General features: G+C 35.8%; 1 protein-coding gene and 1 long non-coding RNA gene across 2 annotated transcripts in view; one reads left to right on the forward strand and one right to left on the reverse strand.

Annotated features, from left to right (window-relative positions):
• The window catches only part of PCF11 (PCF11 cleavage and polyadenylation factor subunit), a 32036-nt gene extending 17714 nt beyond the window's left edge, over window positions 1-14322 (forward strand). The window contains exons 9-16 of the mRNA XM_069070954.1: window positions 3481-3580; window positions 5640-5759; window positions 6418-6526; window positions 8232-8415; window positions 10116-10271; window positions 10604-10696; window positions 11047-11082; window positions 13166-14322. Coding sequence (XP_068927055.1) covers window positions 3481-3580; window positions 5640-5759; window positions 6418-6526; window positions 8232-8415; window positions 10116-10271; window positions 10604-10696; window positions 11047-11082; window positions 13166-13381 — 1014 coding nt within the window. The 3' untranslated portion in view covers window positions 13382-14322. The remainder of the gene's footprint in view (window positions 1-3480; window positions 3581-5639; window positions 5760-6417; window positions 6527-8231; window positions 8416-10115; window positions 10272-10603; window positions 10697-11046; window positions 11083-13165) is intronic.
• LOC138148323 (uncharacterized) lies at window positions 5769-19606 on the reverse strand. The gene is made up of 3 exons (XR_011165024.1): window positions 19472-19606; window positions 13858-13926; window positions 5769-6348 (listed from the first exon to the last, which is right to left on the reverse strand). It is a non-coding gene; the product is annotated as an uncharacterized lncRNA (long non-coding RNA).
• Window positions 19607-19928: the final 322 nt, after the last annotated feature.

The raw sequence follows: 19928 nt of genomic DNA on the forward strand, positions 1-19928 counted from the left end.
CACTGTATAGCAATATAATTTGCACTATATAGGCCTGACTAATCCATACATATTCATATTTAACATAAGAGCAAACAGGTATTTTTCTGACTGCCCTGCTTCCTTTTTTTTTAGCATTTTGAGTGCCCACCTTTCAGTTTTACACTATTTTTATTCCCACTTCCATCATTTTCCTACCTGTCTTCTATAAGATTTAATGGAGAGGGGCAACTAGGTGGTGCAGTGAATAGAGTACCAGCCCTGGAGTCAGGAAGAACTTAGTTCAAATATGACTTCAGACACTCAACACTTACTAGCTATTTGACCTTGGGCAAGTCACTTAACCCCAATTGCCCTGCCTTCCCCCCCTCCAAAAAGAAAAAGCAAAAAAAAAAAAAGATTTAAATGGAGAGAGAATCCCAAGTTTTAGCTTCTAGAAAGAAGACATAGTAATTAAGGTAGTGTAGCCTGGTGGAAAATGCTACATGTGGAGACAAAAGGACCTAATTATGAATTCTGGGTCTCATCACTTGCATAACTTTGAGCATTTCATTCCTGGCCTCATCTATAAATGGATGTAGTTGGTGTAGATAATCTCTAAAGTTTTTCCAGATCTTAGTCCAGTGATCCTATAAAATGGGGGGGGTGGGCGGGGAACTACTCTGGTTCTCCCAGACTTTATGTTAATAGTTAAGTGCTGTTCATTCCATTTGTGCTATCAATTTATCTGGATGATATTTTAATTATTTGCAGTATGTTTCATTTTTTAGAGAATGTTTAACCTTGTTAAATAAACTCTTATTCCCGTTATAGCATGGCAATAATTAGTTATTCTGTAATTTTAATTGAAATGATGGTGTCTGTGCCTATGTCCTAACCATTTCTGAGATAGTTTTTTTCTTAGGGAACTATTAAACAGGTAGCATTTAATGCCAATACAGGAAAAATTTTCATTGAATATTCATGAATGTCCTCCATATAACAAAGTAGTTTATTTTGTTAGACTAATTTTAATGAATTCTCTGTAGGAAATGAACTAACCAGTTGAAAGTGATGCCTTAATTTTTACAAGGGGGAGAGAATATAAACTGAGCTGATTAAAAAAAAAACAAACTGTTCAGCTTTCCTTCTTGTTTTCTTATTCAAGCTCACAAAAATTCTACTTAAATCTAAATCCCAAATCATTTACCAAAGTAGAGCATGTCAGCTCTTACTTTCCTTAGTTTTTTAAATTTTTGTTGCTAACTCACTATAAGAAGTTGGATTTTATCTTACTTCCTTTCTCTGGACCCATTCGGACTGGGAATGTGATTTCTTTTTGCAGTTTACTCATTAACAAAATGTAAACAACAAAGAATTTGGACATTTTGGTGAATTAGCTAAATTAAGATTTTACCAATAATCTCAAGATTTAATTTTTAATAGACTTCTTTGTAAGAACCCATTTTAAGGTACACTCAGGAATTGTGCTTTGGTGTAGGGTAAAGTTGAAAGGATAGATTTCCTTCCCTTGACAATGAAGAGAATTTTATGCTCTCCTCCATATGCTCAAAAAGCATAAAAGCATGCTGTAATGGGAAGAAATTGTTAATAAACCTTCATCTTTATCAGGGTTGTGCCTGGTAACTGAGTGTCCCTCAAGACTCTTATCTGAGCCTTCTTCTCTTGTCACTTGATCTCCTGCTACTATGGATTCACATATCTTTGTGCCAGTGCTTCTTAGACCTACTTATCCACCCTAACCTCCAGATTCATATCTCCTAGGAGACAACTCAAATTGAATGTCCTATAAATATCTTAAACTCAAAATACACAAAACTGAATTAGTTATTTTTCCCTATTTTTGTCCAGCATACCACTGTCCTTCCATCACCCAGGTTTAAAACCTAGGTGTTATCCAACTACTCTGTCTCTCATCTCCATATTTAATCACTTGCTAAGCCCTATGGTTTCTACCTTCATAACATCTGTTATTTGTCCCCTGTCTCTCTTGACCCTGCCCAACACTCTGGTGCACGCCCTTTTTACCTCATCCCTTGAGATGATAACACCATTCTGTTTAATCTCTTTCCCTCAGATCTTCCTATTCCAGCGCATTCTTCACCCAGCTGCTTGACTTAGGTTGGATTTGAGTATCAACCTCCCTCTTTCTCTACTCCTTCCCCCATTCAGTAAACTCCAGTTGCTCTCTATTATCTCTAGGATCAAATACCTCTTCCTACCTTTCCAGTCTCTTATTCTTCATTCACCTGAATATACTCTGTGATATAGTGATACTGGTCTCTATGTTGTTGTTACTGGAGCATGACATTTCATCTTCCCAAATTTCACTGGCTGGTTTCCATGTCTGGAATGCCTTCCTTCCTCATTTCCATTTCCTGGCTTCATTTTCCAGCTAAAATTCCACCTTCTACAAGAAGTCTTTCCCAACAAGTGTTTTTTGATTATTTACAATTTTTCATGTATATTTTTTATTTAAATATAATTGTTTCCATGTTCTTCATGAGCTTGAAAGCAGGGGTGAGTTGTAGTTTTTCTTTTCTCCCCAGCCTTTACCACAGTGCCTGGCTCATAGAAGGTACTTAATAATTCTTGTTGACCACTTGAAAGAAGTGAAGTTGGCTCGACAGCTAAGCCATATTTAAATTATTTAAAAATAATTTGGAGGGCTGTTTTGTTATTTTTGGCTCTTTATAAAAGAGAAAGATCTTTTTATTTTAATAGGTTGTTTTAATTCTCAGAAGTGATATCCATGCCACTTGTCAGTTATTGTTCAGATGAGATGTTATCTAAAATTAAAACATTTTTTTATCTTCATAACTTTTCACTTACCTTAACTTTGTGAATGAGTATATACATATACATATTTATATATGTGTGTGTGTATATATGTGTGTATGTATGCATATATGTGTGTATACACACAAATATACACAAAACTAATTCCAGTGTAGCAATTTGGTATTGATTTTACTTTGGTGTTGATATACTTAAAAACTATATTCATGTCCAGAGGTCAGACCTATAAAGACTGGTTTAGTTATAGTTTTACTAGGAGATCCTTGGTTATTTTCAGTCTTAAACTTTCCTTGGATGGTCTCTGAAATGGATTGTTCCAATACAGAATTATTTTCTATAGTGAATTTCTTTATAATTAGATTTCTACATAAGAGTAGAAAAAGAATTAAAATATTCCTTATTTCAACTTAATTTTAACCATATTTAAAGGTATTAACTTTGAAAAATACATTTTCTTGATGTATCTATATGCTCTTGTATCTATAATGCGGTTTCTTTTCACATTTGCATTTTATTTCATGGTTATATGTCTTCACTTGCTTGCCCCCCCCAAAGTAAGTTGAGATGTGTTAAGATGAAATTGTCATCTGACATCTTTTCAAATTTATAGCAAGTGTATTTTAAAAATTTATGTGAATTAAATATTGAAATTTTTACACATAGAAATGATACACACGTTTTACAAATTATATTCTTTTGAAGGTACTCTCTGCTGTTGCTCAGCCTGTAGCTTTTGGACAAGGACAACAATTTTTACCAGTTCATCCACAAAATCCTGGTACTTTTGTTCAGAATCCAGCAGGTATGTACTTCTGAAAATTGAGTCCTAGTATTTTTCAAATTATAGTTTTTGTCTTGTTGGTTAGTGAACTTTTTTCTATATCAGAAAATGATGATGTTTTTGAGGGAGCATATTTTGTTTTAAGGAATTCTTATCTAATACATATCCAAGTTACATATAAAAATTTGCTTTTTTGTTTGCACACTCAGCTTGCCTTATTCATGGCCATTCACACTTTATAAGCGGAAATGATTAGCAGTTAATTCTGTCCTGTGGTGTGCTCTAAGAAGAGGGGAGCAAAGTTGAGAAGAATGAGTATACTTGGGGAAGAATTACATAAATAACAAATCACATTATAACATTATAATCTCTAATAGTCAATCATTAAACATTTATTAAGCACTTACTATGTTCCAGTCACTTTGCTAAGTACTGAGCATACAAAAAGAGGCAAAAGATAATCCCTTCCCTCAAAGTTCAAACTTTTTTTTTTTTAAAGCAGTGGGGGTTAAGTAACTTGCGCAAGGTTACATGGCCAGTTATTTCTGGGTGTGGTGCTGAGTGTCTGAGCCTGGGACTCGATCTCCAGGTCATCCCAACACTGGAGCCAGTGCTCTTACTCGCTGAGCCACCTGGCCGCCCCTGAAGTTCACATTCTAATAGGGACAACAACAAGCAAATGAATAATGTACAAACAAGTCATAGGTTGTATGTGTAGCTTGTAACAGATATATTGGTTATATTTGTATATTATATTTGCATAACTGTAGCTTGTTAATATAGCTTATAGCAGATATGTAATCTTAACAGCCATAAAATAAAGTTGATAATTTGAATGCCTTTTGAGCTAGGTGCTAAATAGAATATATAAGTGGTGTCCCTGTGTAGCTGATCTAATATATTTATCCTAATACAGACTGATTATAAAGGTCCATAACTTATCTTATAATTGAATGAGGTTTCCTATAATTTTAAATTTTGGTATACAATGAAAGAGAACAAATAAAAATTTCCAGAACTAAGGATCGGGCCAGTGTAGCTAGTTAGTTAACAAAGCAATTGTTTTGGTTGTGAGTTATCCATAAAAGAACATCTTCAGAAATATAATATCACACTGTGGTAAGATATTTTAATTAATTACAAATTGTGGGAACAGCTAAAGTCTCTGAAGTGACTTTGAGCAATCCTAACCAAACACCATTTTGTGTTTCTGGTTCATTAAATGTACTCTCTGAAGCAGTCATTGGAATTACAATGGGAAGTTCAAAAGCATTTTACCATTCCTACAAATTATCTCACAATAACTTGGTGGGATAGGTTGGGGAATTCCTATTCCCCTTTTATAGTTGAGGAAATTGGAGCTCATAGAAGTTAAATGACTTGCCCAAGGTTACACAGTACAAATATTACAGGTTTTCAGACTTTTAGTCCCGTGTTTATAAATTGAGAATTGAGTTCCAAGCATTTGATTAGATACAGTATAAACAAGGAGCATAGTTATCCATGTTGAATGTTTCCCCTTGAAGTTTTAGGAGTGAAGAAAACTGTCTTATTGATGAATTTTCTTGGCAAAGGGGTAATGGTGGTGAGATGGGCATGGAGGCTGTAGCTATCTAGAAACATAACATGGGTTCTCAACCAGTTACAATTAGCTTTTTCATTTTTAAGTCTAACATCAGGTTTTCTCTGTTACATGTTCATTTCTGGCAAAGGAATGCAGTGTGGCACTCAAACATATTTATAGAAGGATAGATTGTAAACCTGGCTTCATTGTTTTTATCATTTAAGTCAGTAGTTGGAAGTATATTTCTTTTGGAGGGACCAGTAAAATGTAGATCTTCTTGTGGATTGTTGGGTAATATATCTCACTAATTCATTAACTTCCCATTCAATTGTTAATTGTTTGTAACAGGAGTGGAAAGGCTTATTGATAGTGGTAGTAATATACCCTCAGGGAGAAAAAGTGGGCTACCCACTCTGCTCCTCATTGAGTGTCTTATCAAAAAAGAAAGCATTTTAATAAGAACTTTTTTACTTTGGGAAATTACTTTAAAGTGCACTTTTTTTTTCAACTTTAAAGGTACTCTTCCAAGAGCATATCCTGATAATCATCTCAGCCAGGTCGATGTGAATGAACTCTTCTCTAAACTGTTAAAAACAGGAATACTTAAATTATCCCAACCTGATTCAGCAACAACTCGTAAGTACACTTTGGTATTCTGACAACACAAAGCTTCTTTGACTTTTGAATTAAAAGATTTATGTCTCTTGGTTCTTAGATAAAATCTTAAATCCTAAAGGAGTCAGAGAGGATATTAAATTTTATATGTAATCTTTCATGTTATATAAATTTATCATGACTTTCAAAAATTATAATGCAATTCGTTGAGTATCCTTTTTTTGGAGGGGAAAGGCAGGGCAGTTGGGGTTAAGTGACTTGCCCAAGGTCACACGGCTAGTAAGTATGCCAGGTGTCTGAGCCTGGATTTGAACTCTGGTCCTCCTGACTCCAGGGATGGTGCTCTGTTCACTGTGCCACCTAGCTGCCCTGAGTATTAATTTTTCAAACTTGTTTTTTTCAAAACTTGAGTTGTTGACCTTTGTTATCATTAGGGGAAAAAAACCCACTTAAACAAACTTATGGTTAGAGTTTTTTCTGGTACAAATTATGACATAGCAGTTCATACTTTTATTAACATTTTTGCATACTGATGATTTACAAAATTGGTAGGCTTTAAAAATATTGCTTGTAGTAGTCTTCTTTATGCCTTTGACATTTGAGTTCTTCCCTGTAAAGAATCCATTCAAATGTTTTCAGAATGCATTAAGAAATGTATTGTGTTATTTTTAAATTAAAGAAGTAAATGAAGTCACTACACAGCCTCCCCCTGAAGAAGAAGAAGAAGACCAAAGCGAAGATCAAGATGTTCCTGACCTCACTAATTTCACAGTTGAAGAATTGAAACAGTATGTATAATAATGACACAACCTATATTAGTTCAATTAAGTCTTGGCTTGAAAAAAAGTTATGTCACAACACCTTCAATGCTTTTATTATAAAATGGCACCACTTTTATTGTATTCCAGAAACAATTATATTTTTAAGTTTATCTTAAACCTATTCTCTTTTTTATCATCAATGATTATTGTTACCCTATTTGAAAATTCAGTTGGTAATATGTTCCTTGCTATAGAAGGCATGATAAGATTAGTCCCTGTCTATATGTGCTAGCCCTTAGACCAAAATTTCCCCTTTGTATGCTGTTTTTTACCTTCCTGGTTTCAAGTCGGTTGTGCTGATAATAGGATTCATGCTTATATAGGGTTGGGGACTGTTGGTATGAATGATAAATGTTAGGTACTATTTATTTAATAACTTAATCTCAATAAATAAATTTAGTCTAGTATATAATCAACAGTGTTGATCTTGGTCTGGGCTCAGTTCCTCTCCCATAATAGCTGTGTAACCACAAGTAAGTCACTGAGTCTGTCAGATCTTCAGGCTAATTATAACACTATAAGCAAATTGTGATAGTGCCATTAGAAAGAGTTCCTATATTGACTAAATCACTGTTCTTGATATATTGGCATACAATAGCTCGACCACCATCCAAAATTGTGGTTATTTTCCTGTTTCAGAAATCTTTTAACAACTTAGAAGGCGGGGGCCGGGGGGGGGGGGGGTGCGGTTTGTGCTAGGGAGTTTAAATAGCTTCTGGAAACCTGTTAATTTGGATTTCTTGTTACCTGTTTTCATTTGACCTTCCCAGTTAACCCTCTCATTTACTGTTTTCATATGGTTCTTTAGAGTGGACCTCTTTCAGGTTGTAGCTTAATTACTAAAATCTTCAGAAATTATGGGTAATTAAATCATGGCCTTTGGGACCCACTATGTTTTCTATTGGCTTGACTTTGCTCCCAGTCTAAGAATAGCCTAACTGTTGTCTTATTAGTTGGCAGGTGGGTGGGCTATTTTTAATCTGGAGTTTTAGAACAGGATCACAACCAAAGGAAAGGGAACCCCACAGCAGAATATTTGCCTGAATTTTTTTTTAATCCAACATGTACTATGGGAATGATGTATTTAAACTATTGGGAGACTATAGTGGATCATTTGGGAAACATATTCTAAGGATCCCATAGTAGAAAGGGCAGATTTAATTCAGTCAGCTTGGGTTCAGATCATTCTCAGATACTTTCTAGCTGCATTTAACGCACAGGGTTTGCAAATTTTAAAATGCTATATGAATGTGAGTTGTTATTTATGTGGACTATTCCAGAATGAAAGCCATCCATGCCATTCTATAAGTCCTTTTTAGAGCTCTACTTAACCTACTGGAGGTCTTCCTTCCTCTGAAGTGTAATATTTTGTGTGTACCAGTGGAGTGCTGGCTTTATATCTCTATCCACTGATCTATGACTGGTTAACCTTTTCTGGACTTCTCTATTTTTTTTAATGCCATTTCTTACATACAAGTCATCACTGGCAATACATGATAGCTTTTCCTTACCATTCATCTTTGTGTTGCCATTGTTATTATGATGTTGAAGAAGCTGTTGTTGCATTTAAAGAAAATTTGTTGCATTTTAAATATGAAAATTAAATTATTGTAATTATTATTATTTTAAGCACCTTACAAAAATTATAAAGTGACTCCTTTTTTTAAAATAGGCGTTATGATAGTGTTATAAATCGACTGTATACTGGTATCCAGTGTTATTCTTGTGGAATGAGGTTTACAACATCACAGACTGATGTCTATGCAGACCATTTGGACTGGCATTACCGACAAAATAGAACTGAGAAGGATGTTAGCAGAAAAGTTACTCATAGGAGGTGGTACTACAGTCTAACAGTAAGTAATCACATGCTATATAGGACGTTTTTTGATTTTTGTTGTAGCATTCAAATGAATGTTTTTATTTTTTATGTTCTTTGGGAATGAGTGTGGCTATATATATATATATATATATATATATATATATGAAGATGAATAAATAAAGCAAACTCCTTAAGGGCGGGAACTGTTTTTTATTTTTGTCTTTATGATTCTGTTACTTACTTAGCACACCACTGCTTAGTCAGAGTTTATTAAATGGAATACTATTGTTTTCTGAGAAGTCACCTGTATATTATTTGTTAATATTCTGAATAGGATTATGGTCCTGTATGTAAACAGACACTTAGACAAGCAGACCTTAATTCTGGTATTTTGAAATAGATTTTTTTTTAAAAAAATTGGAGCTGAAAAGGTAACTTTGAGAAGATCTAGGCCAAGAGTTTTTTTACTTTTTTGTGTCATGAACCCCTTTGGCAATCTGTTTATGTTTATAACTATAATAAATAGAAACACTAAGCTGGTATCTTGAAACACATAGGGATTGTAAAGGAAAACAATCCTACTGAAATGCCTGTATCAGAATATTTTGACAAGTTCAAAACTGGGTTAAGAACACCTAATCTAGCTTGACTGCGTCATGTCCCAGATAGGAAAATATAATTCAGAGATGGAACAACTTGCCCGAAACTAATAGGTTTAATTAGTAGTAGAGCTGAGACTGTGGAATTGAGTCTTTTTATCTTCTCCTTTGGACACTAGACTGAACAAAGAAGCTTGGCATGGTGAAAACAACAGTGTTTGACTGGAGTCAGGAGACTTGGGTTCTGCTGCCATCTGGCTATGTACATAATCTTTCTAGGCCTGAGTTTCATCATCTTTAAGGAGACTATAAATGAGATGATCTCATTTCTATTCTGCGTTTGATTCTGTGCTTTCAAAACTGCATAATACAACTTAACATTGTTTACATTAAATGAGTGTTTTTCTAGAACTAGAATATAGTTATTGATATTAAAAGAATTTTTTGTTCAGCTTTTCTGGTATACAGCCATTTTGAGAGATCAAAGATTGATATGATTTTTGAATAGTTTTACTAGCTAAGTATATATACTTGAACACATTTACAAATAAGAATTGTTCTCTTTTGATCAAAGATTTTTTTGTGCTATGGCCAAAGATTTCTCATCAAATGTGGACAACCTTCAGGAGATGAAACTCTCTGAATTTTGCTAGACATGTTCCCAAAGCTTTTCCCATTGGTTAAACCACCTAGAGGAAGGCTTTAGAACCCTTGGCTATTCCCTGATCTCATCCTGTAAGGCAGTGGTGTCAAACTTGAACAGAAACACTAAACCATACCTCTGGATCCCTGCACGCCATATGCTGACATAGGTTTAAAATGTAATATTATCTATGTTTCTTCGTTTTGTTAAATATTTCCCAGTTACATTTTTAGTCTGGTTCAGACTACATGGGAATTGTGTTTGATACCTTTGCTGTAAGACATCAAGACTAAATTCTTTCCTTCTTCCCCTTAGATATGCTTCTACTTTTTGAGTTTCAAACACAACCTCCCCTACTCCCATTCTTCCTTTTGAACTTTTTTTTGGTCAGCATTCTATTTTTAAAAGGTACAAACACGTAAAATGTTTAGCACTAAATGGAAAAAAAAAATCGGATTTTAGTTGAATTTATGGTAACATTCTTCTTTTAAGGACTGGATAGAATTTGAAGAAATAGCAGATTTGGAGGAACGTGCAAAGAGCCAGTTCTTTGAAAAGGTACATGAAGAGGTTGTGTTGAAAACCCAAGAAGCTGCTAAAGAAAAAGAGTTTCAGAGTGTCCCTGCTGGACCAGCTGGGGCAGTAGAGGTAAGGGAAGTGTACGTGAAAATTTTTACTCTTGACTTAACATTGAGTAATGTAATCTGTGATTAATTCTAACTTTTTCTAACACAAATCTCCTTTTACTTTGTAATTATTAGGAATTTTTAAACTTCAAAGAAAATTCTTACCAGTACTTTTGCCAAAAAAGAAACAATAATAATAGTTTTATAAAGATTAACATTTAAATTATTATAGATTTTCTTAATGTTATTTATAGAACTCCTAAATTCCTTCCTTCTTACACTTAGTGAAATTTTGACAGTGGTATTTACTAGCAACTAGCATGTTATCTTTATTTGACTTGTCCTGTTTTCCAGAGCTGTGAAATATGTCAGGAGCAATTTGAACAATACTGGGATGAAGAGGAAGAGGAATGGCATCTTAAAAATGCTATCCGAGTAGATGGAAAGGTAATTTTGGATCCTTTTGATATTAGATATACAGAAAATGTTTGGGGGAGTCATTTTTTTTTTTAAATATAAGGCTTATAATTGATACTTTAAAAGTTGGACTGTGGCACAAATTAATTTCAATTTTTAGATTTTGTTATCATGTAACCCATCTTAGTGTTTAAAGTACTGGTGACTTTAAGAGTTTATATTATGCATGGAAAGAAAAAGAATTTAGTTTCTTAGCTACTTGGTAATTGAAAGACTAAAAAAAAAATTGTAGGTATAATTTCTGGCCCAAATTGTTTCCAACTAAAATAAATGTGAAGAAAATAAACATTGTAGTTTAACTGTCTTTTTCCTTGCTACAGATTTACCATCCATCATGTTATGAAGATTATCAAAATGTAAGTTCTTTTGATACTTGGTTTGGTTGTGTATAAGCATGTTAAATTTTTTCTCTTAAGGAGTTTTGTTGTTTTTTTTTTGCCTTTTTTTGGAGGGCAATTGGGGTTAAGTAACTTGCCCAAGGTTACACGGCTAGTTTTGTGTGTGTGTGGGTATTAAGTGTCTGAGGCCGGAACCAAACTCTGGTCCTCCTGACTCTGGGGCTGGCGCTTTACTCACTGCACCACCTAGCAGCCCCCACTTGAGGAGTTTTTTGCTAGTGATAGGTTTCCCCCCATTTAAGGCCTGAAGATGACTGTTTATGAGAGTGATTGGTAGAATTGCATAAGAAAGTTCAGTGGCAAATTAGATTTGGAGATTTAGATGCTAGTAAAGATTTTTCCCCCTACTCTTTATCTCTAGCATTTCGTTAACTTAAATGTTGATGCCATATTATGTCAGAAGGGAGAAGCAAGAGTAGAAATGGAGTTGAGATAAGATTTATAAGAAACAGGTTATTTAGGATTTTCTTCTAATTTTTCTGATTTTGTTAAAATAATCATGGTAGAGTGTGAGACGTGAGATTGAGTGAAAGTTCTAATTTGCCAAATGTGGTTTAAAAAAAAGATGTTTAAGAGAAAAACATAAATGAAGCATCCCATAGCTAATTATTTCTACTGAAGGTCACCATTTTTTTTCACCAGTTTTTCCTCCTATTTCTGATTGGCATCGTCTTTTTCTTAATCATTAAGTTTGAAGCCTGAGTCATTTTTCTCATTCTCTATACTCATTAAGTTCCTAAATTCTATTGATTTCACAATTCTTGCCTCATGTCATTTTAATTACCAATACCACCTACTTTTTTAGGCTTTGGAAGCAGGTTTAGTATAGACCAAGAATAAATAGGTTGAGGTTTGGGGAGATCTTGATTTTTTTCATTCCAATTTTTTGTGATCTTAGGCCAACACTAGGCCTTGGTTTCCTCATATTTATAATGTAAAGTCTTTTCCAGCTCTTAAAAGTTTGAGATATATAACTGATAACATAACTTCTTTTTAACTGATTTTTCCACTCTCTAGCCTGTTCTTCTTTCCCTCCATCCTACATATTAGTACTGGTAGATACTTAATGCAGTTCCCATCACCATAGAAATCTCAACTCCCTTCTAGCATTTCAGGCTCACAGTATGGTGTGATGGAAAGAATATGGGCTTTGAAGCCATATCACTTGGGTTTAAATCCTGCCTCTGCCACTGTCAACTTGGAGCTAGTCAGTTTACTTTTCCACACCTCTGCTTCCTTATCTGTAAAGTTGGACTAAATGATCTTTTTTTTTTTTTTGAGAGGGGAAGGTAGGGCAGTTGGGTTAAGTGACTTGCCCAAAGTCACATGGCTAGTTAAGTGTCTGAAGCCAAATTTGAACTCGGGTCCTCTTGACTTCAGGGTCAGTGCTCTATTCACTGCACCACCTACCCGCCCCCTGTCCCAACTTTCTGGTGTTTGGAATGTTTTCTTCCTTATTTCTATCTGTTGAAACCTTACACCTTTTTTCTAGGCCCAACTCAAAAGCAACTTTATCCATTAAACCTAAAATGAGTATTTCTAGATTAAGGAATATTTATCTTCCCTACTAAATGGAAATCTTGAGGATATTCTGAACCAGCTTTTTTTGTTGTTGTTCACTTCCTAGCCACTGCCATAATTCTTGTTACTCAGTTGTATCTGACTTTTAATGACTCCATTTGGGGTTTACTTGATGGAGATACTGGAGTGGTTTGCCATTTCCTTCTTCAGCCCACAAATTTTTTAAAGATGAGGAAACAGGACTTGTGTAGGGTTACACAGCTAGTAAATGTCTGAGGCCAGATTTGAACCCAGAAAGATGATCTTCCTAGTATCAGGCTGTATCCACTGTGCCACCTAGCTGTAGTTCTTACTGGCACTTAATTGGGTATTTATTGATTACAATTTTGTGAGGACATGAGCAAGGCATTCCTATTACTTTTTTTTCTTTATCACTATAAATTAGGTATGTATAAGATCTGATATCACTGTGTAGTTATAAATTTTATTAATAGTTGGGTTATATTCTTTACTTTTGCAGACATCTTCATTTGATTGTACACCATCTCCCAGCAAGACACCTGTTGAAAATCCCTTGAATATTATGTTGAACATTGTCAAAAAAGAATTGCAGGAACCCTGTGACAGTTCCAAAGTTAAAGAAGAACCAGTTGATGTCCCACCAGCTTGTACAGATGAGAGCATAGCTACATCTACTGAAATTAAAACAGAACCTGATACAGTTGAGTCAGTTTAAATAAAATGAGAGGTGTTTTTCTTTAAAAAAAAAAAAAAGAGCTGCTGTGTTAGTTGAATCTAGAAGGTGAAGAATTTTTATATATGTGTGTATATATATATATATATAAGTATATATATATAAATTACTTAGCTGAGGCAGGGTCCTTAGCTATCATTTGGTTAATAAATACATTTTAGTATTTGCATTTCCTACTGCCTGCACAGTTTCAGGTGCTCGTTGTGTGAAAGTTCTGTAGATGCGTGCAAATTTAACAAAATGAAATTGTATGTGTAAAATATGTACAATTTTCACTTGTGGAACTGTAAATTATAAATAAAAATATTTTTGCTATCCATGGAGTGTAACGTTTATGCACACCATCAAATAAAGACAGTGTTTCTGTACTTTTCATTGGGTGGAATTAAACAGCGACCTCAACATAGACCTTTTACTAGTAGCTTCCCATGATTAAAAAGAACAAAAACCAAACAAACCTGAAGTTAATTTTCATCCTTCAAAAGGGGATATCGGCATTGCAGGACCTTTCTCTCAAATAGTAAAGTCTAGATTTCAAAAAAAAAAATTTAAACTCAACAGGACAAACTTGCATACATATTCAGATTATTTTAAAAAAAACAACCAAATGTCAGTTTGACAGAAACAAATGAAGCAACTTTTATTCTTAAAAGTGGACACCAGTGCCATCAAACATTTGATTAAGAAATAAGTATATTTAGTAGTTGAAGGTGATTTTTAATGACCTTTTTCAAACTGTCAGCAATTTAAAGCAGATGAACATAACATTTTTTATTTTAAGTCAAAGGGGGGGAATGTAAGAATGTTCATTTTGAAGCATGGTTAATCTTTTCCTTTGTTGATTTTGACTGGATTAGATGATAAATCAGATACCGTGAGATGTTAATATTCATACATGTAATAAATAGAATGATGAAGTAACTTTAAGGTTGTATCTCTTTATTTCATGAGTGACTTTAGAATGTATGACTAAATTTTAATCTGTGAAATACTTTATGCTTTAAGATAGTATTATGAGTTGAATATAAATGAAATTATGATTAGTTGGGATTATTTTAAGGGTGGTTCTTGAAAAGCTACCAATTTTAATCTTTAACCTTTATAACAAAGGTTCTTAACATGGGGCCCAGAGATGCATACATACTTGGAGGGAGAAAAAAATTACATTTTTTTCAGGATAATTGTTTTCCTTTTAAATTCTACATGTTCAATTTTATGCACTGAAAACGCTTAGAAAGTTCATAGGCTTTACCAGATTGCTAAAAGGATCCATGACACACAAAAAAGTTATAAACCTTTGCCTTATGTTGAAGCCCTTGCCCCCAAATAAATTCCTATCAAACTTTAAAACCCTTTTAACCTTAACCATTATAAAGAAACCTTACTATAGATCATCTTGCTAGAAAAGGACCTCGTTCAAATATCATTCTCATTTTAACCAGGGTGGAAATTTGTTACCCATAGTTTTTTTGTCTTTTTAATGAGCAAGACTATCTATCTAATCTGAATGACAGCTAGTTCTTAATTTCTTAGTGTATTGTTATAAACCTAGAATAAGTCATTATTTACACATTTAACCAGACTTTTAAGTTTGGTTTAAAAACTGGCTTTTCAAAGGTGTGGGGAAAGTTTTTCCTTTAGTATCATGTTTGTGATTTCTTCTGTGAAGAGCTGAAATATTTGCTTTACTAATATAGTCTGACACATTCTCTGTAATTTATAGTTTTTAGCTGCCTGAGTTCTGAAAAGTTAGGTGACAGTCCAATATTGTCATTGATGGGACTTTTCAGTTTACTACGTTAGTAGTAAATGTTGCTGTATTAACTCATTAATGCCGTCATCAAAACAACTTGGGAATTGCTAGCCTATAATTTACAACTTGAAGGGATCTTTCAGGTCACATACCTAGTCCTCTAACCATTCCAGGCTCAGTAGTATGTGGTAACCTTTGCCATTTGGCCAATGTAAGGTCAGATCTTAGAATCAAATTTGTACTGAATATTTTTTCATGTGGTTTTTAATTATTTTAATTCTTTTGAGAACTATCTGTATATTTGGCCCTATTAGAATATGGCTCCTGATTATATGTGTTAACTTCCTACAGATCTTTGTATATAAAACCTCTATCAGATTTCTTCCTCCTACAAATGAGGAAACAAGCTCAGAATTTAATCACCTTATTCAAGGTCATACCCCTAACAGTGGATCCTAGACTTAAATACAGGTCTCCTGGCTGTAGTTGAGTGTTTCCTATCATACCAGTATAATCTAGCCCTAGTTGGAAAACTTAATTTAAAAAGAAAAAAATAGTGATTAAATAGTTAGAAAGCATACTAGAAAGACTTTCAACTACAAATAGTTGAAAGCATACTAGAAAGCATACCTAAAATGATCTGTCATTCTGGGGAACTCCTTTTGCCAACATGAATTGAAACCCTCCCTCCCTCAAAGGGTTTTTAACCAAGGGGGGGATAATAAACTTTAAAAAAAATTGATAATTTTCAGTACAATCAATTTTCTGTACAATTCTATGTATTTTGTTTTACATGTTTAGAAATATTCTGAGAATGGCATCTGAGAATTGGCATCAGACTGCAAAAGGAGTCCACCGCACAAAAATATTTTAAGAACCCCTCTTTCAGGGACAGCTAGGTGGTGCAGTGACTAGAGCACTAGCCCTGGAGTCAGAAGGACCTGAGTTCAAATGTGGCCTCAGTCGAACCTAACACACTTACTGGCTGTGTGACCTTGGGCAAGTCACAACCTGAACTGCCATGTCTTGCCTAAAGTAAAAAAGAACTCCTGTTCCATAAATTAGTAGATGGTTTTCATTGCAGTGTTTGAAAAATTAATTACCTTGTGGTCAAACTGGTACTGGTGCTATTCTGTGCTATCTACTGGGGATACAAAGACAAAAATAAATTAGACCCTGCCCTCAAGGAGCTTATATTCTAGGGAGAGGGATATAATTTTATGTTCATAGTTAAGTAAATAGATGGTAAGAAATAACTGTCCATCATTAGGTTGGTACCTGAAGCCTTTCTGGATTGATAGGTCTTGTCAGACCTCTACTTGCATTGGCCGAAACCCCAGTGCCACCTTGTGTCCTTAGGTGGTTATTGGGGGGAGAGGGTATTGAGGAGCAAATATATAATAAAAGGCACCTTGGAGGCCATCTGGTCTAACAGGCTTAAAAAGTGCCTTGCCTAAGAGTCACAGCTAATTAGTGTCAGAAGTATTTATTGAACATGGATCTTCCAGATTCTGAGCCAATACTCTCTACTATGCCATAAAGCCTCAAGGATTAAATAGTAAAGTGTACAGCAAATACTGGTTGAGTGACAGTGAATCCGTTCTCTTATGGTTTGCATTAAATTTGACTTATGTTGAATATCACTCTAGACAAAGTGGAATGATGTTCAATTAGAACTGCTGAACTATGTATGACTAAGTAATTGCCCTCATTAAAACAGGCTGGTAGTAAAAAAAAAAAAAACTTGAATTTTTCTAATATACATCAATGCTATGTTAGGTGAGCTAATATTGCCTAAATTTTCAAGTTAGAAATAAAAGTTGTTTCTTACTATGCTAGTACATTTTAAAATAATGTCTACCTGGTAAGTGATGGGTATTGTTCAGCTGTTTTTGTGTGACCCTATTTGAGGTTTCCTTCTCCAGCTCCTTTTATCAATGAGGAAACTGAGGCAAAAAGTTAAGTGATTTACCTAGGGTCACCCAGCTATTAAGTGAGGTCACATCTGAACTCAGGAAGAGAAATTTTGACTCTGGGCTCAACACTTTATCCACTGTGCCACCCAGATGCTCCAAGTGATGGGTAGACAATAGGAAATAGTGTGAGGGTAGGGCAAGGGTGGGGATAGTCAAAATTCCAATGGAAGAGGTAAAAGTTTCTTATGACACTGTCCTCACATGTCACCTTGAAACTTTAGGGCCATGTTTGATTTCTCCCCCTTCATTCTTTCTCAGATTGAGTCAGCTACCCAATCATAACATTTTTTTCCCCTTAGATCTCTGTCACTAATATTTTTACTGCTTCTAGGCCCTTCACATGTAGATTACTATAAGAAAAGCTGTTGTGGCTATTTGAACTCCTGATTCCCTCTACTCCAAACTATTTTGCATACTGTTGTCAGACTGATTTCCTTAAATACTGTTGCCATTATGACACTCCTGTTAAAAAGCTCTACTGTAGGTTCCCTATTTCTTACTGAAAACAAATCAAAACATCTCTGCCTGGCTTTTTATGCTGCATAGTCTGGTCACATCTATTCTTCGGGTAACTCTATTCACACTGCTATCTTCACTTCCATAAAAATGAAATCCAGTTATGCTAATTCCCAACACTTCATAACTCATGTTCTCAACTCTCTTCCCCCTTTATTCTGCTTACAGTAAATAGAATCTTAGTGCTGGAAGGGTTATTATAGGTCATCTAGATCCTGCTTTTAAAGAAATTGAGGTTTACTGAAATGACTTGCCAGAGGCTGCACCAATAAGTGATGTCAAAGCCAAAATCATATTATATCTCTTCCATTAGTCAGTCTACAGCTTGATTATACTACAGTGCCTAACAGCATTTTTTTATAACACTTTAAGGTTTCAAAGCACTTTATAAATATTATCTCATTTTATCATCACAATAATTCTAGAAATGAGGTGATATTATCATTCCCATTTTGCAAAGAAGGAAATCAGTCTGAGGCCAGATGTGAACCTGTAGGTCCTCCTGACTAGGTGACTCCTAATAATTTAATTACAATCTGTTAAGTAGAAACTACTTCAAAAACTGCCTCAGACATTTAGTTGTGTGATCCTGGGCAAGTTACTTTAGGCTGTTTCCTCATATGCAAAATGGGAATAACATATAATTATCTAATATCTAATCTAGCAGAGGATTGTGAGGATCAAATTAGATGAAATGTGAACTGCTTTGCAAACTTTAAAGTGCCACATAAATCCTAGCTATGTTATTATGTGTCTGGTACTGTGGGAATGGCTGAAAAATTGTAGTAAAGGATTTGGTGGTCCCTTCCAACTCTAAATTTATGTTCCTATGACATGGTCTCTGCATACAGTGCTTAGGATCTTGTTCAAGATCACAAAATTAGACAACCATATGTATGGCACTGTTCAGTTGTTTAGTTGTGTCTGACTCTTCCTGACCCCGTGGACCATACTGTCCATTGGGTTTTCTTGGCAAAGATGTTGGGAGTGGTTTGTCATCTCCTTCTCCAGTGGATTAAGACAAACAGAGGTTAAGTTGACTCACCCTGGGTCACATTGCTAGTAAGTGTCTGAGGCCAGGTTTAAACTCCAGGCATGGCATTCAGATACTTACTAGCTGTGTGATCCTGGGGGAGTCATTTAACCATGTTTGCCTTAGTTTCACATCTGTAAAAATGAGCTGGAGAAGGAAATGTCAAATCACTCCAGTATTTCTGTCTAAAACCCCAAACTAGGTCACAGAGAATTGGACATGATTAAAATCACTGAACAACTTCCTGGCTCCAAGTCCTGAGCTCCATCCATGGAGCCATCTCGCTGCCTCTATGAATGGCATATATACACTACCCTAAATAAGTAGCCGTGACCTTAAATCCTGCACTCTCCATTATCTCATGCTCCCTTCAATTTGTACAGGCTTTCGTAATTCAGGTCTGAGAGGTAGGGCTTGGACTGGACTTGGAGCCAGCAAGAGCTTGCACTGAATTTCACCTGCCTCAGGAGGCAAGTCACACGAGTCAAAGGAAAGAAAACCTGTAAAGCGCTTTGCAAACTCGAAGTGCTTTATCAATGCTGGTTGTCACTCTAAAGTTCTGAGCAGAAATGGACCCTGAAGAACATCTAGCCCAATCAACACCTTCACTTTTCGGATGAGGAAACTGAGGCGCAAAAACCGGGAGACTTGCCCCAAGTCTACGAGCTAGGCTCAGGGCAGCGATCTGAACCCATGTTTTCCGACGGACTCCAAATTCGGCAGTCAAGTCTTGCTTCTTCCCTTCCTCCCTCCCTCCCTCCCTCCCTCCGCTGGGAGTTACAACAACATTTTACCAGGGAAGGAGGCTGAGGCCCTGAGGGGGGCAGTGACTTGCCCGAGGTCATACAGCGGCGGAACAGGCCGAGCGCCAGCCCCAGCCTGGGCCCTCCTAGCTCCACCACGCCTAGCAGCGCCCCGCGCCCTACCCCGGCCCGGCAGGGCCGGGCATCTTCACGGAAGGCAGTCCAGGCCGTCCCAATGTCGGCGCTGTTCACACAAGCAGCATCTCGGGACCAAAGGAGCAGTCGAAGGCTGCCCCGCCAAGATTATTTGTGCGGATGAGGTGAAAGTTCAGAGCCGAGCGAGGGGCGGCCTGTCTCGGCAAGCTCCTCCTCACTCAGCCTCCCGAAGGAAAGGCCTCATGGCCCCCGGGGCATCAGGGTGTGCGGCTGGGCGGGGGTGTATGTGCGTGTGAGGGTGGGTGGGGTGCGGTGCAGGAAGAGTTAGCCGTCCTTCCCGGAAGCGGAAGTG

The sequence above is a fragment of the Petaurus breviceps genome, unplaced genomic scaffold (assembly GCF_028583685.1).
Source record: "Petaurus breviceps papuanus isolate PSGF00001 unplaced genomic scaffold, PetGlider_PUasm1.0 90823, whole genome shotgun sequence".
Classification (NCBI taxonomy): Eukaryota; Metazoa; Chordata; class Mammalia; order Diprotodontia; family Petauridae; genus Petaurus; species Petaurus breviceps.